Below are 25831 nucleotides of genomic sequence, written 5' to 3'. Positions count from 1 at the left end.
ATGATGGGGTTACAAAATTGTGGATAAGGGAAGAGCAACTGACGTCATCTCCCTGGAATTGTGCAAAGCATTTGACACTGTCACGCACAACCTTGTCTACACTGGAGAGACATGGATTTGAGATGAAACACTTGGTGGACAAAGAATTAGCTGGACGGTCACACTCAAAGAGTTTCAGTCAATGACCTGATGCCCAAGTGGAGACCGGTGATGACCGGCATTCCTTAGGGAACTGGGACCAGTGCCATTTAACATCCTTGTTGGCAACATGGACACTGGGATGGAAAGCATCCTCAGCAAGTCTGCCAGCGACACCAAGCTGTGTGGTGCAGTCAACACACTGGAGGGAATGGTTGCCATCCAGAGGGACCTTGGCAGGCAGGCCCATGTGAGCCTCATCAAGTTCAGCAAGGCCAAGGGCAAGGTCCTGCACATGTAGGCTGGGGCAAACCCAAGCACAAATACAGGCTGGGCAGAGAATGGATTAAAGCAGCCCTGAGGAGAAGGACTTGGGGGTGTTGGTTGTCAAGAAGCTCAACATGACCCAGCAAAGTTCACCTGCACTGGGTTGCATCAAAAGAAGCATGGCCAGCAGTTTGAGGGAGGTGATTCTCCCCCTCTACTCTGCTCTGGTGAGACCCCCCTGCAGCGCTGCGTCCAGCTCTGGGCCCCCCCACAACAGAAGGACATGGACCTGTTGGAGCTGGTCCAGAGGAGGCCAGGGAGATGCTCAGGGGCTGGAGCAGCTCTGCTGTGGGGACAGGCTGGGAGAGCTGGGGTGGCTCAGCCTGGGGAGGAGAAGGCTGCGGGGAGACCTTAGAGCACCTGCCGGTGCCTAAAGGGGCCGGCAAGAAAGCTGGGGAGGGGCTTTGGGCAAGGGCAGGTGGCGATGGCACACGGGGGAATGGCTTTACATGAGAGAGGGGAGATGGAGATGAGAGATGAGGAAGAAATTCTTCCCTGTGAGGGCGGCGAGGCGCTGGCCCAGGCTGCCCAGAGCAGCTGTGGGTGCCCCATCCCTGGCAGGGCTCAAGGCCAGGCTGGACGGGGCTGGGAGCAGCCTGGGATGGTGGGAGGGGTCCCTGCCATTGTCCGGGGGCAGGACTGGGTGGTCTTTAAGGTCCCTTCAAACCCAAATGATTCTATGATTTTTAACACAAAAATCGGGTGAATTAAATTGCATTTCTTCGGGGGGGAGACAGGCACATGGTGGAGATCATCTGTATGAAATTAGCAGTACGAACATTAGCATACTGCTGGCTTTGGAGACTTCTCCATGCATGTGCTGAACAGTCAGCTTTTGTGTGGCTTATTCCAGAGCTTCCCCACCACAGATGTGGATGTTCCGTTTTACAGAGAAAGGTTTATTCAGACACCATGACCTGCTTGCTCATCGGCCTTCCTGGCAAATGTAACCAACTGTGCAGCACAGGAATCTGGCACCACAAAATATTCCAGACACACAGCTAACACCTTGGTAGACTGTCTCAAATATTTTCTATTTCAGAAGTTGCTTCTAATATGAATTAGATTTGTATTTTCTCATTACAATGTCTTTACCATGCTCATTGTTTTAGGGTAAGTTTCCTCTTCATCCTGCAGCTGCTCCTTTTGACAGTAATACTGGAAATGATCATTTAGAGACTGAAGTAAATAACCTCAGTGCAATTGCCTAGGAAGAGGCAAAGAGGACAGTGGCCCCTCTGTGGTTATCAAACAGTTTTCTAATGCTTTAGATCAAAATTCTTTATATCATTCTCTTACTCCTTTCTGTTTCTGCACTCTCCTGGTTGCCAGGACCTGCCCAGATAAGCAGATGGATGTGAGTCAAGAGGAAAAACAACCATCCAAACAGCCAAGTCATGATCCACAGAAGAATAAATTCATACAGAAGTCCCAAAATTTCTTCCAATCACCTCATCTTTAGTCAAATCTGATAAGGATAGTTTCTCCTTAACAAAGGAGGCACTCATTCTTTCTCATCTTTTCTAGCATTACAGGTCTGATTGTTCTTAAACTATTTTTGCCGTGTTCTCCCCAATCCCCTCCCTCCAGGAGTCCTTTCAGAAATTCGGTAGAAGTGTGCAATGCAATTAAAAACTTGCAAAATTCACTAACATTGAAGAAATTTAAATGAACGCTCCTGATGGTCAGATCTGATTACCCACCTCTCCTCTGCCCACTGCCGTAAGCGCTGCTGAGCGCTGGGAGAATGAAAGGAGAACCTGTCCATGCTGCGGAAATGCTGCTTCTCTGGTGACAATCGCCTTCGTAGTTGCTCCAGTTCGTGTTCATACATCAGTCTTTGTCGTTCAAGCGCAGATCTCTTCTCCTCTTCATGCTGCTGCTCCAGGCTTTGCAAGATTGACTGCATTGGATCTAAGCAGAAAATAAAGAAGCTAGTACTTCTGGGGTGTCAAATACCTGGTAACCTCAAAATTAAATGGCAACACTCATGTAATGAATATGGGACAGAGATGGGGGACTCTGAAATCTGAGATCTTTCGCACGGTCTGCTACAGATCTGCTGCATGCTCTTGAGCAAGGCACAAATTACTATGATTTGGTACTTCCTTTCCCCATTCTATTTCTGCAGTTATCCACATTAGGGCCTGCAGTAGCCACTGAAATCCATGGTGAGGAACATTCCAGACAGTAAATACAGTTATCATATAAAAGGAGGAAGTGATTATATGTTGTAATGCATATTTAAAAAATCTGCTGAACTGTGGAGCAAAATAAACATCCACAGAACAGATTGGATGGATGATTTAAAAAAACTGAGAAAAGGGGAAGACCAAGCTTTCTTCCATTCTTCCAAAAAACTTCCTCCTATCTCCCAAAATAATGCCATTCTGGGACAGCTATGTAAGACCACAAAAACTAAAGAACTTTGTTTCAGAGACAGAAATCACTATAATTAATGCCTGAGTGAGATATAACACAAGAAAAATAAACAACAAAGTGAAAACACTTTGATTTGAGGCTGCAGTTCCACCAATATTCCAGTTTTGGCTTTTCTTTCATCAAGAACTGCCAAAAAAACCAATCTGCAATGTTTTGTTTCCCCCTCAAGTGCAAAAATAGCTATGGTGAGTCATTCACAAGAAAAATTCTCCACTAGGAAGTTATAAGGGGAAAAGTCTGGCTAAGAGTCCCTGAAGATGTAACCACACATTCTGTACATACTCCCAATAATTTCTGTTGCTTCTTACCATTACTACCAAGTGCCTTCATAGTAACTTCCATCTGAGCATATTCATAGCTGAAGTTAATCTCACTAGACACTTCACTGGAATTATCTCCATCTATGTCCAGCTGCTCAACACTATTACTGCACTTCATAGAGTTGTCTCGTTCTTCATCCTCATGATCTGTCTTCTTTTTTTTCTTTGGTAAATTCAGCCTTTAAATAAAAGGAAAATTTTTGAAGAACTATTAATTACTCAACTCTGAAACAAAGGGTTGCTTTCAAAGATTATTAAAATTAAGAAGATTATCCAAATCAGTAGATTTTTCCCTTTCAAAATTTGTTGAGCTCCTGTGAGAGTACTTTTCCTCAGGGTAAACAGGAGAGCTGAAGGTAAATTAACTGATTCATTCTGCGCTCTTAACAATAGAGAGTACCTGATACTACCTACTAATCATATAATTTAGACAACCAAGAATTTTTTCAGGCATCTCATATCCAAATAACTTAGAGGCAATAATGAAATTATATCCCACTTCTTATGTGGATTCTTCCTTCAAGCATGAAAGAAAACAAATAAGTTTTAGGTTATCATTTAAATCCACTGATCTTTAAAGTATTTCAGACCAGCCAGAGAGTTTCATGAATATTGTCTTTCACAGAAGACATCTACCTGTCTGATACAGGAAGTTTGTAGGTATGGCTGGAGCTGGAACTCCAGGGAACAGAGAGCCTTACAGTGACCTTGTAAGACCCAGATCACTATAAAACATAGGTCAAAAATCTAACACCTTATCTTCAAAATCCAAAAGGCAACCTATCCAAGACAAAGCTTAGGTGTAGTATTTTCACCATGGAAGAGGAAGTACTTAGTATTAATGTGGTACCAGAGCACATTAAAGTTACCAGCTCAAAAACTAAATCTCTTCAGTGAGATAATAGTACTGATAACTACAGCAACGTTCTCATCAGCAAGGTTACAGTCCCTTGCAAATGCAAGAAGCCAACCCAGTGCTCTGAAATTAAAATCACACACAGTTGCTATAACATTTAGCATTCATGAACAGTCAATCATCAGCATTGCCTTCATAATCCCTATGAAAAAGAAATCACCTCCTCCTGCAGGTTGAACGCTCCACTGACATCTTTCCTTACACCTTAAGATAAAACAAAGTTGGTGCAAACTTAGGATTTCTTTAATATCTTTTGTACCTGAAGAAGTGGTTGTTTCCCCACAGTATTCTGTCTCCATGATGTAGCTGGATAGGACATGCCACAGCAGAACCATTTACAAATGTCCTGTCAAAAGGCAAAAATCTAAAGCAAACACATGTATACGAGGCTTAGCTTTTTTCCCCAGTGCTACTTTCTTTATTGTAACTAGTTAAGGTAGGTAAACAGGTTTATGGATTGCAAAGAGGCTAAATATCCCCAGAAACTTCACTATCTACCTTGTGCTGTTTCATAAACACTTCAAACTCAGCTTCTTTTATTCTTCAAGCTTATGGACAGCTAGATCTGGGGAGTATAATTAGAGCTTAAAAAACGAGGGGCCTGAAAAAAGATGCCACTGGAAATAAACACTTTTCACACTACTGTGAAATACAGACATAAAATAAGACATCAGAGACCTTTGCTATATAAATAGTTTAAAGACAATAAACCAATTATAATAATCAGAAACTACTTTTATTTCAGAGTCACATTCAGCCTGAAATAGGATCGCAGGATAACTCAAATTTGAAGGGAATCTCAGGATGTCACCAATCTCCTGCTCAAAGCAGGATCAACTACAAATCAGGGTAAACGTGAAATTGTTGAATTTTGTGTATCTAACAATAAATTATCAGAGATGCTGATGATGCATGTCATTTTGTGATCAATTTGAATATACCATCTGCTTTCAAGCACTGCTACTTAATCAAATAAAACAATAAATGCTTCAGCAGCTCTTTGCATATCAACAGATTTCCTAGAAAATTAATTCAAATTTTGATAGTTACATCTACACAGCTGCAAATCAGTGACTATCTACTTGCTGAAAGCATATGCAATTTACTTATCCTCTCTTTGAAAACTTAGACTACAAACACCATCACTGAGAGAAATCTCATTAGAACAAAAGACATGAGTTGACAGAGGGGTAGATGACAAAAAAAAAAAAAAAAAAAAAAAGAAGGAAAAGCAGGATACAAGAAGAAGAATTTTCTTACTTCAGAATACATAGAAAAGTTAATTTTCTAATTATCTTTTTGCACCACTAATCATAAAATATTAGATAAAACTACAATTATTACACAACTGGAGCTGTATTTTATTCCTTTACCTAGTATTTTTTTGAGGTGTTAATATAACCTGTCCTTCTGGGGTGATGTCTATAATGCAGTGTTCAGGAAGAATTCCCATTCCACACAGCTGGATATCTTGAGAGTTGTCTGAACCTATTAATGTGTGCTCCTGGGGAAAATTAATTCAGATGTTAGCAATGGATTGCAAAAGTTCAGTAGTTCTAACTCATCCATTCTCCTTCTGGCTTTATCTTGTCATCTAGTTCCAAAATTTGGAAGCTGCTCAATACTTCCCTTAGGAGGGAGAATGAAACAATGGAAGCAAATCCTTGCTTTGTCTTACAGTAAGAAGTAGGGAGCACTCAGGAAAGTTTACAGGCAACAGTTAAATCCGAAGATGAAGAGGTTTCTATAATTTAATTGTGGAAAATTCAGTGCCTTGGGATGTTGTAGAAGCCAAAAGTATAAAGGAGTTCAAAGAGGAATTAAGACAGGTTCACAGTGGTTAAATCCATGGCTATTACGCAGGTTCCACCTAGATCATCCAACAGCTTAGTAAATTCCTGCAGTACTCGAGGCAGGAGGGATTTGGCAAAGGATCACTCTGCACATGCCCCAATTAATCCATTTCTTTTTTAGGCACCTCTAAGCAAGTTTTGAGGAACAGATACAATAGTTTAGGTAAGTCAGATCAAGTTGTTCTTCAGTACTTTTAAGATCTATTACATATGCAGCTTAGAATTGAAGAAAACATGGGCAAGATATTTACTCTGAGAAGCAAGAGTTTAATTTCAGGGTTTTAAGCAAAAGAGGTGTAAGTAATTTTATTGAAAGGATTTCAAAGCACAGGGATCTCTACACCAAAATTCTCAACCAATAAAACAAATCTGTGTTATTAAAAAAATAATAATTAAAGACTAACTGAAACACACAAAACCTACCCCATGCAAAGGGTTTTTTTCTAGAAAAGGAAAATAGCACCGTACCATCTGAGACTTTTCTGCTGCTACTGATGTGCCAAGGCCTGTTTTCTGAGCAGGCTTTGGCTTCAGCATACTCTTGCCACATGTTCACAATAACACCACAGAAGTTGGCTCTGCTTCAATAGCTCTCTGTGTCAAGGCTGATTTAGCAGCTTGAGTCACACTCTGGACACCTATGTGCAAGGCACCTGGAAAGGATTCAATTCTTCTCCCAAAACCTCAGCTCTCTTCTGTCCTTTTTAATGTTTTTCAGCAGATACAATATTGAAAAAGTTCTTTCCTTTGCTTTCATTGAGATACCACAGAGCAACTATGACTGATCTAAGAGGATCACCTATTTCCTAAGACCAACTACACCAAAACCATCTTTCAACCCAGTTGCTAATTTTGTGGCTGTTTTGAGACTTACTACCAATGACTTCAAAGAGAAGAGAATGATTTCATGTGAAGTTCAGACTGATGTTCTTACCCTGCTAGATTTTTAGAACTTGTACTCTGAAATGTGACTTAAAAATGGTTGTTCCTCATTTTTCCTCCTGACTCCAGGTCACATCTACAGTTTGTTAAACTAAACTACCCAAATGTTTCAGTGCAGAGTCCAAAAGTCCCATCATGTGTTTTACATTTAATATCAGTTAAACATAAGGGGACTGCACATCAGCAGAAGTGCTAAGGCAGAACAGAACTTGATTGTCACTCCTGGCAAGTTGCATGAAGAGGAATAAAAATTTATTTTATAAACTGAAAACAGTAGTCAGAATTTGGACTACACACGTAGAAGCAAGCCGATTACTGATATTCCCAATCTCTATATAAAATAATTTTCTGGGTACAACCTTTTGAAAGTTGGCATAAAAAAAAAAAAACCCCACACACCCCACCAAAACCGAAATACAAAACCAAACTACAAAAACCCAATTGCAATAAATAAATAAATAAATAGATAGGTAGATAAATAAATAAATAAATAAAAACTATTGCAAAACAGGAGACAGTTTCTCAAAGAGAGCACCTCTAAATTTCTTTCAAAAAACAAAACAAAAAAATCCTCAAACCTCCCTCTGCTATGAAGAATTAAATCTGAAATAAAACCGTTGCACTCATTATTTATAATGAAGCAGTGAACATCAAAGAATGCTTTATCTTAGATATGTCATCTGTGCCAATGGCATTAGAGGCCTATTTCTATTTCTAGAAAATTTTTTTAAATGATTTTATTTTAGATATATTTATATATGTATGTATCTCAGTATTTATTTTTACCTTTAAATAGTACACCAGGAGTTCATTGAGAGCTGGATCTGCATTCAAATTAACCAGGAAGCACTTATTATCCCCAACTTTTATTCCAGAAGACTGAAGAGATATGCCAAGGCTTTCCAACTGTTTCTGACGCTCCTGCAAGAGAGTAGCCATCAAAATTAAGCTGAATGATGTACAGCCCTTCGGAAATGCACTCCTATCTGCAAAAGCCACAAGACAAAACGATGGACTGCTGCTTCTGAAAAAGGTAACTCTTTTCTTCTGCAATAGACACAAAACAATAGACACAAAAGCCTTAGTTATCTCAAGCTTTGATCAGGGTATCTGTAATTTCTCTTGTTCTTCCACCTCTGGTCTCGGAGGGCTACGTGCTATCGTCTCACACAGTTGCATCTTCCTAGTGGAAAATGAAAACAGCTGAGAGCAGCACACTGAACTACTGTAGGAGCTTCTCCATGACCTCACTGGAACAGCAAAATGCTACCACAAAGACATCTTGAGAGCCCTTTATTTTCTCTTTTGAGCTAAAATGCAACAAGTTAAGTTAAATCCCTGCCAAGTCAAGCTCCATGTCTATCTTTTATTCCAGAGCAATCAAAATGACAAAAAACTGGCAACCTGCTATTTAAGTAAAGCAAAGAACGCTTCCTGCTGAACAAGAATAGTAGCATTTTGGATGGTGTTTTGTTCTTGTCAATAGACTTCATAGAATTCAACAACAAAGCATTACTGTGCAAAAATGTACATCTTTCAAAGGGAAGTGTTTGGGTGAAGGCTAGAGCAGTGAAAGAAGAACATTAAACATTTCTGACTTACAAACAGAAAGGGATTCTTCTACAAAACACATTAAGACAGAAATGTTGAGGATTGTTCCCAGGATCATACAGAAACTCAAATGAGACTCATTATCCACAACAGCAAACAAAATTTAAAAAATAAACATGGGAGGCTTCTCAGAATTACTACGAGGAAGCAGAAACAGGGGAGGGTAAAACAAGTAAGTTAAAAAATGCAAGAGACCTACACTGCCTGTGATGCCGAGACTTTAAAAAATTAAAATTAGCAGAGATTATGTTGGAATAATGCTGGAACATTTATTAAGGTTCTGACCTTTACCTACCAGTTTGTTTTGTAATTAAAAACACTGTACGTCATACCATTCAGTATAATTCTCTGTTCAGCACTAGAGTTGTACCAGGTCTAATCAAGATTAAAATGGTAAAGAATAGCAAGCACAACTTGCTCTTGATTTTCTCTATCCTGTCTCCCCACACACTTACAAAACCTACATAACATCCTCAATAAGGAAATGGTGTGTGTGTGTGAGAGAGAGAGAACAAAGAACAGAGGAAAAACTCCAGTGTGATGTCAAAGATCTCTCTTCCGATCATCAGTGCCAGGCTCCAAATTTCACATAATTCCTTGCTATCTATGGAGATAAAGAACATGTTGCCCAAAGGATGACTTGGGCCACAGTCTAAATCTCATAGGATTAACTTAAATAAAATGAGCCAGTTTCTGTTAACTTTTTCTCAAGACCTAATGTTAATTAATATTCAAAATACATTAAAAGTATGTCAAATATACACTGAAAGCATGAAAAATTGCCTATTCACATAGCTAGTCTTTAAGGCTTTTAACCCTTACTGGCACTCCATGTCTACAAACATCTAAAAGCTGCCTCTTCAACAGCCCTCATTCTTTATGACAAATCATCCTTTCCTCAAAGATTTACAATTACCTGTCCATCCTACCTGCCTACGCTGCTACAGTTTGACTTACAGGTGTTGGTGGATGCTGGCCAGAAATAACATCACTTGATACAAACGCCTTTAACCTTGGACCTGCCTAAACCTACTGCGCTGGGTGTGCGTGGCCAGGTTTTGGCAGCTGGGGGTACAGGGGTGGCTTCTGTGAGAAGCTGCTGGAAGCTTCCCGCGTGTCCGCTGGAGCCGATGCCGGCCGGCTCCAAGATGGAGCCAAGGGCTGACCCACCAGCGATGGTGGGAGCGCCCCTGGGGTAAGGGGAAAAACCCCCTTTGCAGGTGGGACCGGAGAGAGGAGCGAGCACAGGGGGGAGCCGCGGCCCTGCAGCCCCCCAGGCCAGGGCAGGGGGAGGCCGGGGGGCTCCAGGCGCCGCAGCAGAGGCTCCCCCAGCCTGTGGGGAGCCCCCGGCCGGGCAGGCCGTGCCCCCAGCCCGTGGGGAGCCCCCAGCCAGGCAGCTCCCCCCACGCAGCCTGGGGAGGACCCCCGGGGCAGGGGGTGCCCGCAGGGGGATCCCCCTGGGGCCGGGCAGGGGGTGAGGACCCTCCCCATGGGGGGCAGAAGCGGCAGGGACAGTGTGTGTGGGACTGAGCCCAGGCCCAGCCCCATTCCCCAGTGGCACCCAGGGGGAGGAGGGAGGGAAATCAGGAGTGAGGTTGAGCCCAGGAAGAAGGGAGGGGTGGTGGGAGGGTTTCTTTATTTCTTTATTACTTATTACTACTCTGATTTTGATTGTCAATAAATTAAATTAATTTCCCTTAGTCAAGTCGCTTTTGCCTGTGACGGTGACTGGTGTGTGACCTCCCTGTCCTCATCTCAACCCACAAGCTTTTCGTTGTGTTTTTCTCCCCCAGTCCAGCTGAAGAGGACAGTGACAGAGTGGCTTGGTGGGCACCTGGCGTCCAGCCAGCGTCAACCCACCACACCTACCAAAAAGGTCTGAAGGTTCCTTCTGCTGGCTTCCAAGTAGTCCTGAAACAGTTTTATACTACACAAACATTAGTCCCTATCCCTCCTCAGGGGAAAAAAAAACCAAGCAACCCACTTCTTCTACAGCTGCAAGGGTTCATGAAACTCCCTGCTCCAAAACATCGTAACAGGCTGGGAATTTAGAGACAAAGAGGGAGAGCTAAAGCAAGCAGCTATATGCAAATGTCAAGGCAGATTTAGTCTATAGCATTGAGCCTATGACTCTGGTGTTTTCAAACACACACTCAGAGTTTCTATGCCTAGAAACTATTGTGCAGGATGAGAGCAGAAATTTTTTAATGTGTGGTGGGGTTTTTTTTTCCACCCTTATACACAGGGAGGAAAATCCATGGTACAAATCTGCACTGGAAGCCAGGAAGCCCTCATAGTCACAAGCAGCACTTCTTACAATGGATCTTTAAACTAAAGTCAACACAGTCTATTCCGATTGTGTCATCTACAAGAGGGCTTTGTATCGGAGGCTCCATTTTCTCCTTATTTATTACATGCTATTCATCACCTTTCAGTAGTCATCCCCCTCAAAAGCTCCCCACTGCAAATATGTACATCAGCATTTGTGTGGTAAGAATTGGAAGTGTCATGCAATAATCATGGTGACCTGCACAATTTTTCAGCATAACCATCATACTCTATTAATTACGGTCTGAGGCTCTAAATATCAGATTAAGAAGTATTAAAACACACAGGGATCCTGAACAGCTCTATTTTTTAATATTATGAATGTCCTTTGCCTTCTGTATTGGGGCACTCCACATAACCTTGCATTTAACACTCTCTATGTTCGACCCTCCATCACAAACGAAAATTTTACTGTCTGAAGAATATAAAATCCCTGTAATCCTCTCATCCATGGAGTATTATTTTTCTAAATAACATCTCCATTTGCATACACAGACAATTTATTATTGTCACTGGAACGGTAATCTGGGAGGCACCCAGATATCACAGGAATTAAGTGAAGCTTTTGAAAAGGGCAGTAAGCTTGACCTACTTACCCATAAATGTGGGGAGAGATTCAGACAATCTCTATGAACTGACAAATTAAACAAACCTATTTTTCATAGGACATGGAAGCGGGGGAAGAGAGCAACAAACCTGTGCTATCTCCTCAGTTTTTCTTAATTTTTCTTCCCAGGTCACAGTCATTTCCTGAATCAACTTTTCTGATTCCTCCAATCGTTCTTTTAATTCTGGTGATTTCATAGCCTGCAGAAATAAAAGCAGATAAAACAAGGAAGCTTGTTGTGCTTTGTTTGTTTCACATCGCTGTCACACAGATGGGGAACAAAAGAAACATAACTTTACTCATTTTCCAAGGCACACTTATCAGTAAGTAAAGCGTTTTTTAAAATACATATTGCATATAAAAGCAAAATCCATCAAAAAGTTAGTTTAATTAGTTTCAAGTACAGATGCTAAAGTGGAGTTTATACACTTCAGTGCAAAGCAATTACATGGTACTGGCAGATTTGCACAGAGATATTCAAACGCAAACTAATCTCATTTCTATACCAATACGAGTATCCCAAATGACTCATATCTAAACCAATCTTCTTTCTCAAGATACTGCTGATCTGGCCAGCCACCATCCGCTCAGCTGTCGTTTCCTCAAAATGGCACTTAACATCTCAGTCACTTAAACTGCCATGCCACCAAAATATATTTATTGTTCTTTTTGATACGGCCTAATGGGTGTGATATTTTCTTTCAACAGCAAATATGAAGGCATTCGAGGTGTTCCGATTATCCCCCTCTGCATATGCATTTTGCAGAGTGGATATCAAAAGAAGCCTTACAATGTGCTTCCATATACCAGAATTCAATTTTCTTGCTAATGCATCACAGCTCTAATTTTGTTTTGTGAAACAGTCAAAAGCCCATGTTCTGCCCAAGGACTAACTTGAGAATAAGAAGATACTGCCCCCCCGCACCCATCAGATCCTCCCAAAATTGAAAGGACATCAGCATTTTTATACTACATGTATTTACAGCCTCCAGTCTTGGTACTAGCATATTCCTCTTCTACTGCCTTGAACAGGAAGCCTGTGGACTTCCTTATGTCATTATTTCATCACTGCTAACAAGATGAAAATGTTTTTGGCTGCTAGGTATTTATGCAATGCCAATTAAACAATGCAAGCATTGTTCTCCATCAGATAATCCCTTACCACAAAACCAAAACTCCTCACAGGAATCCAAATCAGAGTGGCATCATTACACGGCACTTCGTTCAAGACAAGGAGCAAGTGCCAGCAGTGGAAAATCCTGTTTTAAGACAGGAGTTTCCTCTGCCTCAAGACACAACTGTCAGCTGATGTGTCCTGTGCAGTCTTTTCTAGTTCAAATACCTAAATAGTCAAAGGGAACATGAGTTCCACCCAGGAAGGAAAGCAAAGCCAAGGCAATCTGCAGGACAAAGGTTTATTATGACCGATAAAACATGATAGATGCAAAGGCACTGGCCGTTATGGCGCAGGGACAGGAAGATGAAGCCCAGTTATTCTGAAGGTCTGAGTTTTGTTTGTCCATTTATTTTGACCTGGGTGAAAATTACTTAACATTCTCACGTTTCAACACTGTAAAATGAGCTAGGTAATTCTCCTCACTCCCTACAACACTTACAAAAACAAAAGATATATGGGCCTAGATTCACCCCAGACTAAGCAGGTGTGCTTCTCTGCTGAAAGCAGTTAGTTTAAATTTCCAGCTTAGGAAGGACAGGCTGGTGGTCTTGGCACAGCCAAATTAAACCACACAATATTAATTTTAACAAGAAAAGATCAAAATGCATGGATTAAAAAAGAGAAGGGGAAAAGAGGATAATGCCTTACTCTCTGGGGGCAGGGAGCAGGGAAGTAAACTGTCAAGTTCTGTTGTGCCTTGGCTGTTTAAGGAGAAAAGTATACTGACACCAAAAGGAATAAAACCAAAACAAAACCACAACTTGGTCACCTCTATATCTGGAAATGAGCTTTGAAAATGAAACCTCGCTGTCATAAAGGATCAATGGTTTTGTTCACTTAAAAATAAGTTATTTGTGCACATTTCTGTTAGAACAATTAGATGGGCTACAAATGTAATAAACTGAAAGGAGTACCAGACAATGAATGTGGGTTTTGACCTTTACTGTGTGTAGCTTCTTAATAGCAAACCACACCGTTTTTTCCATGCTCTTTGTCAATGTCACTGAGATGACAACTAGGGTGGGATTTTAGTACTTGGGGAAGGAAGTATTTATTACTCATGTTTAGCAAACACTACTTCATTACTTTGGAAAGCTGCTGTTATTTTGGCATTAATGCAAAATGACACAAATAGGGAGTACTTATCTCTTTCAGAGTACTGTTAAGTCTGGTTCCTATTTTAGAGGAATTTTTAGATATTTAACTTGAGATACCTTGAAGAAATTGCTATATGATTATTGGATGCTTAGCATATCAGGCAGCTCAAATAAGAACAGTCCAAAATTCACTAGTCATTTCTAATATCACAGCCAGTATTCCCTGCATACCTCATGAGATCATTAGTTTTTGGAATTGCAAACCAGACTGATTATATCGCCATTGTTTTGCCACATTTCAGAGCAGAACTCAGAATTATGCTAGTTTTGGCCTTCACCTAACATTTACACAATGCTCCTTTCACAATTTCAGTGAGGCAGCTAGGCAGATATTCCTAATATTGTCCAGTGCCTGTAAGAGACTGAGAACAGTTAAAGCTTGTAAGCAAGTAAGTAAGCATTATTTAACTGAATTCACATCTCACAGGATGTAGCCACGTTGAATTCTTAAAATACGCTGGCAAAGCTCTGCCTATAAACCACGTAATGTTAAGACTCCACCCCTATTCCTGTCTCCATGTCCTCTTGCTCTGTATCTCACAATAAAAAAAAAAAAAAAAACCAACAAAAAAAACCCAAAACAAACCAACAGGATTGCTCAACAAGGTGTTCAAACAGAACCTGGTCTCTCATGTTTCCACCCGTGCTTCAAGACTGACATGCAGAAAAATGGAAAGTGCTACAAAGGGAGATTTCTCATAGATACCACGCAGTAATTCTTTGTGGCATTCCTTTTTGAAAGCCCGGTAAGAAAGCTGTGACAATGGCGTTTACAGGACTTACTGGCTGGTGGAGACTAAAATTTGTACCTCTGCTTTTGTGAGCTGTTCTCGCAGCTTCTCCACTTCCTCACGGAGCTCCCGAATAATGCGAGCGTTGGGGTCTTCATTCACCACCGCATGATTAACAATGTTCTTGGCTCGGTCTGCATACCTCAGTGTTGAAAGGGTCTCATCATAGTTGTCTGCCGCTGGGCTTACTGTTGCTACCATGGCGGTCTTGCTGTTACCACCAAGGCTATCCTGGGAAGAGTGAGAGGTTATAAAATTAAAACAGAAGGTTTCTTTCATTTTACCCAGTCAATGAACTTAGGCAGTGAATAATCACCTAGGGCTGGGAGTAGATGGGGGCAACTAATAACAGAAACATTTTTATCAGAGCTCCTTAGTTCAAAATTAATATTTTAAGCTATGTAAATCAAGAAAAGTTGTTATTGTCAATCTTTTTTTTTTTCTTTTCTAAGCACATTTAGGAAATGTCATTCTTGGCTTTCAGAATCAGTTTTACTGTAAACAGGAGTGAAAACAGTCCCTTTTTTGGGCTTTATGGTGCCTAATAAGGGCTTCAGAGGTTTACTTCTATTTTTTTCTGCTTAGGTTTATAAACCAGAAATATAAGCACTTTAGCATTAAATGTCTCAGATACTATTGAAGGAGCTCAGGAAAAATCATGATGAAATCAGAATATTTTATTTTAAAGACTGGAAACAAGATGTCTCCAATAAGTACTTAATTTCAATTACTTCAAGGTCTCCTCATAAATAATACAGTTTATTCTTCTAAATGTTTCAGAATGGGCCCTTCCCTTCCCCCCAATTACACAGCTCACAAATCTAAATCGAGTTATGTAAGAAATTACCCTTTTGGAATTTGATTGACAGAGAAGAAGGGCGTGAAACCACATTCCTGCAAGGCAGAGTGTCAGGGGAGTGGGGGAAGGAAGGAAGGAGGGAGGGAAGGAAGTGTTCAATGTTTCTACCAATCATAAAATTGTGGTTTACAATTTTGGCCAGTCTAAAAGATAAAGCATTCTGGTTTAAAGCTTGCAGCACATCTTTATTTTTGTTTGGTTGGGGTTTTTTGGTTGGTTTTTTACCCAACATGCCTTTCTGAAACAAACCATGCTATTAACTTTCATCTTCAATAACCCATGAAATCTAGGTCAGGCATTGCCATTAGAACAATCTGACTACATTAGCTGCTTGTCTAACCATTTCAATTACAAAGCACACACATAGTTTTCCCTAGCAATCATTAAACCGCCCCTTTAAGTACTTCCTTAAGACTCCCTTTTTTGCTGCATGATGCCTAAAATAGTTTGACAGCAGTCTGGCTGCTTTGGTGGTCAGACAAGCATTGACCATACAGACTGATGTTGCTTTGCTGCTGCATTGGTAGCACTCTGCTGTCTCCAGTCAGGCAAAAGGGCTGCCAGGTCTTTGGGAAGAGAATATAATTTCATTTCTATAGCATTCAGCACAATGAGGTACACCAGCATGACTAGCACTTGCAGGTGAGAGTATTTATAAAGAAGTCAATTGAAAAGAACAGCTTTCTGACTGATACCAGTGTGATTTCTTTTTTGTTGTTTGAGGACCAGACAATATTTACTCCAATAAATACATGGCTTGGGAGGACCCACCCTGTAAAACAGCGGTGTTTTTCCAAAGCATCTACTGAAAACTTTAAAACAACTAACAAAAGCACATGACTCATTCAATGGTATTTCTGGCTCTACAGAAGCCAAGATTTTTCTTCAGTCCATCAAGGATTTTCAAAAATTAGGAATGACACTCTGCAACTGCAATCCCTGTTCTGCATAAAAAGATGAAGTTTATCAGAGGGCTGGCCAGGTACTCCCCTTCCAAATCAAACCTGAACAGTTTGCACTTCGGAAATCACCTTCGCTGCACTAATTAGCTCCAAAATAGGATTAATTCATGATTTGAATTGCAACTCTGCTCTACAGGCAGCTGAGAACGCTGTTACAGTGATACACCGTAATTCACAATACACCCATTCTAAGCTGGGCAAAGTTCCTCTTGTACTGTAGCTATTCAAAGCCCAATGCCAGACTGTCTGATAAACTTTCATGTATAAAACTGCTTGTGCTGATTCCACTGGTTTCTTTAATGGTAAGCAAGTAAGGTAGACGAACAGTAAGCAGGCCTCTCATTAGTGAAGACAGCATCTGCAAATTACGCTGGAAAGGCTGGGCTTGCATGTGATACAGACACGGGGTGGAAATAAGTAAGTTTAGTTATTTCTAAGACTAAACTAGTCTCTAGCACCAAGATTATTGTGAAAACAACTTAAAATGTAGAGATCAGAAATTATATTTTTAATAGCAGCCATCAGTAACACATGCAGGTCTTCTGATTAAATTGGGAAAGCAAGATGTTTGTGCCAATACAATTTGATAAAACCAAGAAGTCAAAGCATTGACAAGCTATTTTGCTTCCTACACATAATCCGATGCCACTCTTCAAGCTCTTCTTGCAGTAATATTTTTCACCTGGTAGTTTCATCTAAAGAACCTCAAAAAAATTAAAGCGTTAGATCTCGAGCTCTCCTGAACTGTACTGGTTTCTCACATTTGGGGAGAGACCCTGTATGACAGATACTCCTTAGTGTTAGAACACATCCACTCCACTTTGGCATCATAATCAAAAGCTGAAAGCTAGCGAGAAAGATAGCCCACCATCTCACAGCTTCTACAAACGGGCCTCTCTAAATAAATAAATCCCTCCTTTGATCTTTAATTAAAAAAATGTTTAAAATTTCCCTTTTCAAAATAAAGCTTCTCTTCAATGAGCTAGTTTGTAAAAAATCCAAAAGCTCCAAACCTTTTCTTTGCACTTAACAGAGCTGGATGTTAAAGACACAAAAGAGGTTTGCCTGAAAGAAGGCAGAACAAAAGTGCACTTCTATTTATGAGCTAAAGCAAGTGCTGTGTACGGCCATCGTCATTGTAGCTACAATGCATCAGACAGGTGCTAAACAGGAATTTCAGTCTGCTTGTTGGATTTGTTTAGAAATGGAACAGCATAACTAACTCTAACAACACTAGAAATTCGTTAGGAAAATTTCCACTCTGATCGGACTACTACAGCCACATCAGGAACCCAAGCACACATGCCACTGGAGCCAACAGAAGCAAGCTGCATGCTGGTTTTGTTCCCGTCTTTGCGAAGCCAAAAATACCTTGTTTAATTACAGTAAAAACTCAGAGTAAATATATTGAGGCAAAAATTTATTTAAACACTGAAGTCTTATTGCAAGGAACACTGTGATAAGAGGATTTATTTTACTGTAGAAAAGCACAGACACTATTTCTGTTACACCATTCTGATTTTTATGTAGCTCTCATGACTGTACCATTTGATGCCCAGCATCTGTGATGTTTATACTGGGAAGAAGAGATAAATCCTATCACAGTAGTCATGCTAAAAGGTTTGTTAAAAGACAGCACTGCGAAAGATGAAGATTTGTGGTGTCAAGGGGTTACATGAGTAGGTATTTTAGTGTACTTAAGCATTGAAATCAACTCTGTTTTCAAATCTCCTTAAGGAAAATATCTTTTTTAATCTCCACACCTCTGCATAACCTGCATGTAACTTTTTCTTTTTCTTTCCACATATGCAGTTAAGTCCTAGGGAAGTCAAATTCAAAGAATGTCTAAAAAAAAAATGCTAAAAATGGCTAGGAAGCAAAGCAAAGTTCTCAAGTCAACAAAAGTCTAGCCAGAGTACCTACAAAAGTAAGAGGACAAAAAAAGGCTGGTGGTGTTAAAAATCAGGGGTTTGCCGAGATTATATCTTTCTACTAACAAATATCTTTGTTGCTTGTTGATACAATAAAACAGAGCATAAAGGAAAAAAAAATAAACTTGATAAAGTTAGTATTTCTATGAGACAAGGTTACGAAACATCCTGGCAATCAAATGTGAAAGGGAAAAAATTTAACGAAATGACAGGTTACAAAAACAAAACTGAAATAATCTACATATAACATCTAATTCAGTAATCCTTCAAAATCCCAGTCAACCAAGACCACTCAGGCTGTACCAGGCAAGTTAATTAAAGGCAAGCAACCTTTACTTGCAGGCAAGCTTTTTACAAATAAAAGTGGCTACCTTTGTCCTTGCCACTCATTAAGAGAACAGGAAAAAATCCAGGTAACATCTACACCTAAAATCAAATTTGCATTCTCAAGATTTTTTGTCATCAGGCTACCATGCTTTATGGCCATTGAAACTAGGAAGTGGGAAGAACACTAAAAACAAATTGCCCTTTAATTCAACATACATAAAACTCATATTTAACAAGTTGTTTTTTCATTTAGACCTTACAGGTCTTCATCCAAGTGCCATCATGATACAGTCTTATTTTCCCCCAAACTAATACCAAAGAATCCTATGCAGTACAGAAAATTATTTAACTGCTCATTTCACATTCATGTGATATATAAAGCCTTCTGACCTGTTCCTCAGACTGTAAATGGCATAATGCTCTGCAATTATACTCTACTGACACAAAGTAGAGTATATTAACAAATATATTAGACAATTAGGAAAAGGTAATAATCTTAATCAATTCTTCAAAGCTAACCACGCCAGTATGTAAAATTCACAGTTGCATGTGGCAATAGGCCAACTTCAACTAGCCCCAAGGTTGTATGTGAAGCTGTATGTAAACTGACCCATGACAGATAACGCCTTCTTTTGTAAATTAAAAAAAAAAAAAAAAAGTTTCTTATTTTTTAGGCCACTACAGGTCAGCAGAAGACAGTGGACAGTGAACATATTTAGTCTGTAAAGATAGTAATGGTTTACATCCCATTAATTTTCCAAAGACAGCTATGGTTAATACCAAAATCACAAAATGAGGCAAAACCCCAGTATTTTATTTCATGGATTGGGACTCTTCCCTTTTACTTGCTTCTACTTTTCTTTAAAAAAACAAGAGCAGAGTACTTACTTTAAGTAACCAAGTGAGCACAGAATCACGATAAGGAACAAATTTGTTCTTGTTCTTGCCAGCAGCCTGATCTGCCAGGGCAGAAATAACCAGTCCAAGTGTTGTGAGGGATCTGCACAGAGAAAACAATCAGCCATTACCAAGTGTAAATACTAATAAGTCAAATGCATATTTAGACAGTGACTTTCTCTCCAAAAATGAGCTCCAGGGAAAAAGTTCCTAGAACAGTTTTGATCATTCTTTTCTCGCAAAAGCTCTACTCCTTGTTTTCACATACGCTTTCAGCCTTAATAATCACCTCTTCATCATGCAATTATGTAGTAGACGCAGGAACACAAGTACAGAACGAAAAATGCCAATCATTTTAAATAGGCAGAGATTTCATTCAACCATCTAAGAGTACTGTTTGACAGAAAGAGAAGCAGAGAGAAGGGAAGGAGAAAATTGTCTACAAAGGCTATATTGACTTTATTCTATTTTACAAGTATGCTCTATTTAGCAGTCATGATTGTACCAATGAGAAAAGGAAAAGAAATAATCAGTCTTACTTGTTAATATTGCTTCCTTCTTTCAGCCTGTCTCCTGCAGCACCAGTCTTAGTTGCCCTTTCACTACCTGCTAAATCCACCAGACTCAGCTTGCCTACCTTCTCACCTGAGGTCTGCAGAAGGAACAAGAGAACAGTTACTGTTAGTTTACTCAGTTACGTAGTTTGACATACTTTCTAACAAGAACCAAGCTTCATTTCTTGGTGTAGACTGCAGCTTTCCAACTCCTTTGAAAGTCGTGGGACTTGAACGGTACCCTGTGTTAACTCATTAGCTGCTGCTTTAGCAATAATAGGAGGATTTGAAGTGAAGTCAGATACACTAATATCTTCAAGACATCTCAGAATTCTCCAGAGGAGAGGTACACAGGGCACATTAATAAAATGTTAAACCATGAAAAATGGAGACGTAAGTACAGGCCAAGGAGTTACAAACACACAGGGTTTACAATCCCACCTTGAAAACAGTCTCAGTGTTCAAGTTTCACTTGAAAAAAGTGAAAATTTCACATTTTATATCAAGTTTCTTCTGTTTTTCAGACTAAGAATGAACATGACAAGAAGCATGTTATAATTCATGAAAATTATTTAAACTGCAAACTCTTCTTTATCCTTAACAGCCTCCTAGAAAGCGATCCAAGCCATGCAAGTATTTAAACCGGTAACAGATTTTATTACAAATCCTTTTACCTCATTTGACCCAAAATTACATTTGGAATCACTCCATGAATTTCATATGTCAATTTGAAACTGAAGAGCTAATTGTGTTTGAGAACAGTTTGCTCACATCACAGTCTTCTGCAGCATCTACAACTTTTGCAGCTGTGATACTGAGATGCTAAATGCTACATTCCCCTAAATGAACAGGATAGAATCAATATGCTTTCAAAAATGTTACTCTAAGCCTCTCAAAATATAGTGGGATTATCAGGCCATACTGAAACATGTCATTTCCAGGACTGAAAGGACAAGCAGATGGGAAAACAGAGAATTCTGTTCCAGAAACACACAGTGGTGAGTGGAAGATACAGAAAAAGACAGACAATCAGAACTACCACCTTGCGTTCAGGCCAACTGTGACCACACAAAATATATGTATGGTAAGTATGCCACAGCAAAAACGGAATAACAAACTATGGCAAATCAAGGAATTTAGCACAGTATGACTGCTGATTTGAAGCACAAAGGGAAAAAATATCCAAATAAAGTACAAAGAAAATTGTTTGGATAAGAAGATTGGTAAAGACTGCGAAATGAAGAGGAAAAAAGTCCAAGTGCTCATTATGCTTCACATTGTGTTCAATATTTAGGTATATACACGCCTTAGATTTGTTCTGCAGACACCCACAATTTCTCCAAGGCTCTGAAGACACTGAAGAACTGTCCAAGTACAGAATCTACCAACAAAGTTTAAAGAGTTCTGGTATGGGAGATCTATTTAAATTTTAGTTTATCACCATTTTCTGTGAGGGCCTAAATAATATTAACAGAAATGCATTTCACATGGCCCTCCAAGGAGTATTTACATATAAGGAAATGTAAAGAAAAATACTACCACATTTAAATGTCTTTTAGAGATTTAATATATGTACATGATAATATTAATGTTGTACAACGAAAAATTTTTGAAATTTTCTGTTTTATAAAGTTCATAATTTATACATATTTGCATGAAATAACTCCTTGAAGGAGATTTCCAGATGCATCCTCAGGCATTCGTCTATTTTAATTCTACATATTATATCTTTAGTTTCTGCTCCAAGTCTATACTACACACTGTTGCTTAAAAAGAAGGGTATATTTAGTTCAGATTCTAGGATTAGGAGATCTGGCACCCTCCAAGCAGGTCTGCTACAATGTGGGGCCTGCATTTTTGCTTTCCACTTCAAGAAACACATTTCACTTACAAACCTGTTAAAATTCATTTCCCTACACTGGGGTACATGAGCATCATAAGGCCTTTGCCAGACACAGCCACAGCTAACTTGATGCAGTGCTAGCAGTGCACAAAGGCAGGAGACTGGAGCAAATGACATCCTGAGGTCCCTTCCAACCAACATTTCTGTAAGTCTATGAAATATATCACGCTTGGAGGCATCTCTTGCTTTAACATTTGGACCTCGTAACTTGGTTTACTTACCCCTGATTGTACATCATAAAGTGTGTGGGTGAGGATAATCTTGAAGACTGCATGGGACCGACTGCTCTCCTCATTCATGTTGGTTGCAGCCACTGTTCGAGATTTGTTGCCCTCAGACATCAAGGACTCAATATCCTAGATACAATTTCCCAGCCATAAGCATATCTGAATTAACATTCTTTTCAATTATCTACTGAAGCAGTCTCACAAGGTACAAGCAAGCATTTCCCCACTGTTTATTCATAAAATGCAAGAAAAAAAAAATGTTGTGATCCCCCTTTTAAGGGCTAGCAATTACATAATGCTGTGATACATTCATCCGTTACCTCTACCTAGATATTAAACCATCATCAAAAATCATGCACCTGGCTGCATATAGCAATACTCAAAAGGAAAGAAAGAAGTGAGGAAACAGCAATTTGTGTTCGAACACTGTAACGTTTTAGCCCCAGCTATCAAACATATTCTTGAAAACTGCAATGCTGACATAAGGTCCAGTTTTCTAAACAGAACCACACTGAATGGGTCATTATTTTCTTCCTACATAAAAGAGCTTATAAAGGCCTCTGATATGTTAGGTTGTGATACTTGAGAAATAGGCATCTCTCCTGCTTCAGGGTTTTAGAGTAATCCTGTAAAATAGTTAAAACTTCAGAGTCTTGGGCTCTAGCTGAATGATGCTAAAAAAATCCAAAACAATCAAGCAAAAGATGACCACAGACCATTTTGACTCTGTCAAATGTATGTGTTACACAAAGCTGCTGGGCAACACATAAAGGAAAAGCATGCAATGTCTTTTGTCTTAACAGAAACCACCAAAAAGGTAGATTAATACCTGGAGAAACTGTAAGAGGAAGGATTGCACCATTTTCATGTTTTGCTTAAGATGACAGAATTCCATTCCACGTTTACTCATTTCTCCCACAGTACATTAATGCTTCTTAAAAATTAGGGCATTTTGTGAACACATATACAAACATTCACTATCCAGCAAGCAAGTTTCATGCAATGTTCTCAAGTATTTGCCTTGTAAACAACCATTACTTTGTAATTCCAGTGTGCCTGTGGGCTACTGGTATGTGAAATTACTAGGCAATAGCATGACAGCCAAAAAGTGACAAATGTGGTGAAAGCCTGCCTCTGCTAAATCCTGGTTCTGTAATTGATCACAGAATGCTTTCTCATGGATACAGTGTACACTCTTAAGTTTGGGAGGAAAGCTGTTTCATTAAATAGTTGAATTACTTCCAGAATTATTCAACAGTACAGGACGAAGATGAGTTTCTACTCTTAATCCTGTTCTCCTCGGTGATTACAATTGAAAACAATCCTACAGCTCTCTTGCTCTAAAATCCATATTACTACCATGACAATTAGGAGTAGCTTCATAATTTTGTCCTGCTGAAGGGACACTACCCCCAGTGCTCAGGATATTACCCCAAACCTTTCATAAAATTGATCCTTACCTTGTAGCTAGCAACAGCTAGTTTGGATAGGCCATCTACATAGGGGCCATAAACACTGTGTTCTCTAACTTTTAATGTCTGACGGCTTCTGGTTGGGGAAGAAAAAAGTTATTTATAAGCACGTGACTGACTGAAGACAACATTCATAGAAAGTCAGTTTATCACTGACAGTTCTCAAACACGATGGTCTTACAAGTACCATAATAAAGCACAGAACAAGGACTATAATGCAAACGAAAAAGCCGTATGCCTACATGTAAAATGCTGACATAGACACTTCATAAAAGCTAGCATTAGGGTGAGCTTACTCCAAGCTTTTAGTCCTATTACTTTATTTTGATTAAAAATGAAAGGATACCAAGATCAGGAAGAAGCAAGAGCCATCCTAAGCAAATGCCTTAGATGGGATCCATTAAGGCAAATGGGTTATGGCAAGGAAGACTGTATGACAACATATTGCTGTACTGTTGACACATGAATTACTTACCCTTTTGGGTCAAGAAGATCTCTGACTTTCTCATTGTATATCTCCATATAGGATACCTCCACCTTGAAGCTCTGCTCTTCATTTTCTTCCTTCTGTGCTCTTTCAAAGAGTCCACTGCAAAGTCTAGGGATTAATCCAGGCTGGTCAGCAGTACCCATCATTGTGTATGATTTTCCAGATCCTGTGTGAGGGAATCTATGATTAGTGTACATGCATGTGGAAACACGGACAGGAAATAGAGAGAAGAGGTAAAAAAAAAGAATTTGGAATTTCAATGAAAGACATTTGTGCAGTTTTCTACTTCAAAGTAACCAAGACAATGTAATTAAAAGGAAAAGTAAACAAAGTTTAGTTCAAACTGACAGCAAAGACTTTTTCAGATAGACGGTTTTACTGTAGGATGACAACCCACTGACACCCACATATGTGCCACACTGAGAAAAATCAGTTGCACAAGCATAATCATTTTCACACATTACATTTAAAATGACGATTAAAGATTATTCTAACTGCAGAGGCAGAAACTATTAATGATGCACTGAACTCAAGGATGATCATGGTCATTCCAAAGATGATAATCTAAAGTGTGAGAAATAAGGGCAGCCAGCAGCAACACACAAAATCCTATTTCTCATCCTGTCCGCCTCGTATCTAACGTTACAAAAGAGAAAAACATTTCTTATCTACATTAAAAGGCATTTTTCCCAAAACAATGTCACAACAGCCATGAAAGAGTCTCCAGTCAGAACATAACGCCTTTTGCTTCAATAAAAAAGTCCAGAAAGGACTTACCAGTTTGCCCATAGGCAAAGATGCAAGCATTATAGCCTTCAAAGGCATTCTGAAGAATATTTTCTCCAAGGCACTTGAAAACAACATCTTGACCTAAGAAATAAAACACAAAAGCTAACATTGTAGCAAAGCAAGAGGTATTTTCCCCTTGATTTGGATTCTCCAATAATTGTGTAAAAGCAGTTAGCGTTTTCCTCCTGTTGTTGCCTAAATAGCATCCGGTATTTGCTCCCCCTGTAGGAGAAGGTCCATCAGCCAGCAGACGTGCTCCAGTTTTATGCTACTCTAAAAATCAGAAGCTGTGATTATCATGCATATACCTGTATGTGCTTAAAACAACATCCTATCAACCAAACAACTCAGAAGTTTTATCAGCATAAAATCTACTGCCAACTGCAGAATTTAATCCACTGGTGAATGACACCACCTCAAAATCCACTCAACCTGTATGTTTTAACAACTGTCAGTTGATTTTAATCTAGGGCAATTAGTAGAGCACTAGGCAATTTTACTGCATATGTATAAGATACTAAATAATACCACAAGGAGATTTTTGCAGAGTAAGAATCGTAACTATGTGAGAGATACTGTAAGATATGCATTAGCAAAATATAGGGCCTATCACTTCTTTTGTAATTGAACTAAATCTGTAGAAACAGCCTTTTGGCTCCTCTTCCAAGCAGAGGAAGAAATCCTTAATATATTTGGGTATCATCTATTTAAACATAACCTCTATTTTTAGAACTTCTTTTACAAGCAGAAGAACTAAAGTCTGAACAAGACATGGCAGAACTTAATGGACTGAGAAGTCCTCTAAAATATG

The 25831-nt window shown here is 39.4% G+C and overlaps 1 protein-coding gene across 5 annotated transcripts in view; it reads right to left on the bottom strand.

Annotated features, from left to right (window-relative positions):
• The window catches only part of KIF13B (kinesin family member 13B), a 133139-nt gene that overhangs the window by 52932 nt on the left and 54376 nt on the right, over positions 1-25831 (bottom strand). For all 5 annotated transcript variants that reach the window (XM_056343117.1, XM_056343121.1, XM_056343119.1 and 2 more), the window contains exons 5-17: positions 25009-25101; positions 24217-24397; positions 23730-23817; positions 22264-22398; positions 20125-20237; positions 19577-19688; positions 14628-14840; positions 11574-11684; positions 7725-7859; positions 5517-5647; positions 4403-4489; positions 3216-3406; positions 2169-2379 (exon numbers count right to left, since the gene is read on the bottom strand). In XM_056343117.1, the coding sequence (XP_056199092.1) occupies positions 2169-2379; positions 3216-3406; positions 4403-4489; positions 5517-5647; positions 7725-7859; positions 11574-11684; positions 14628-14840; positions 19577-19688; positions 20125-20237; positions 22264-22398; positions 23730-23817; positions 24217-24397; positions 25009-25101 (1801 nt within the window). The remainder of the gene's footprint in view (positions 1-2168; positions 2380-3215; positions 3407-4402; positions 4490-5516; positions 5648-7724; positions 7860-11573; positions 11685-14627; positions 14841-19576; positions 19689-20124; positions 20238-22263; positions 22399-23729; positions 23818-24216; positions 24398-25008; positions 25102-25831) is intronic.

The sequence above is a fragment of the Falco biarmicus genome, chromosome 6 (assembly GCF_023638135.1).
Source record: "Falco biarmicus isolate bFalBia1 chromosome 6, bFalBia1.pri, whole genome shotgun sequence".
In the NCBI taxonomy this organism is placed as follows: domain Eukaryota; kingdom Metazoa; phylum Chordata; class Aves; order Falconiformes; family Falconidae; genus Falco; species Falco biarmicus.
Note: the sequence above shows the minus strand (reverse complement) of the source record. Positions and strands in the feature narration are given on the sequence as shown.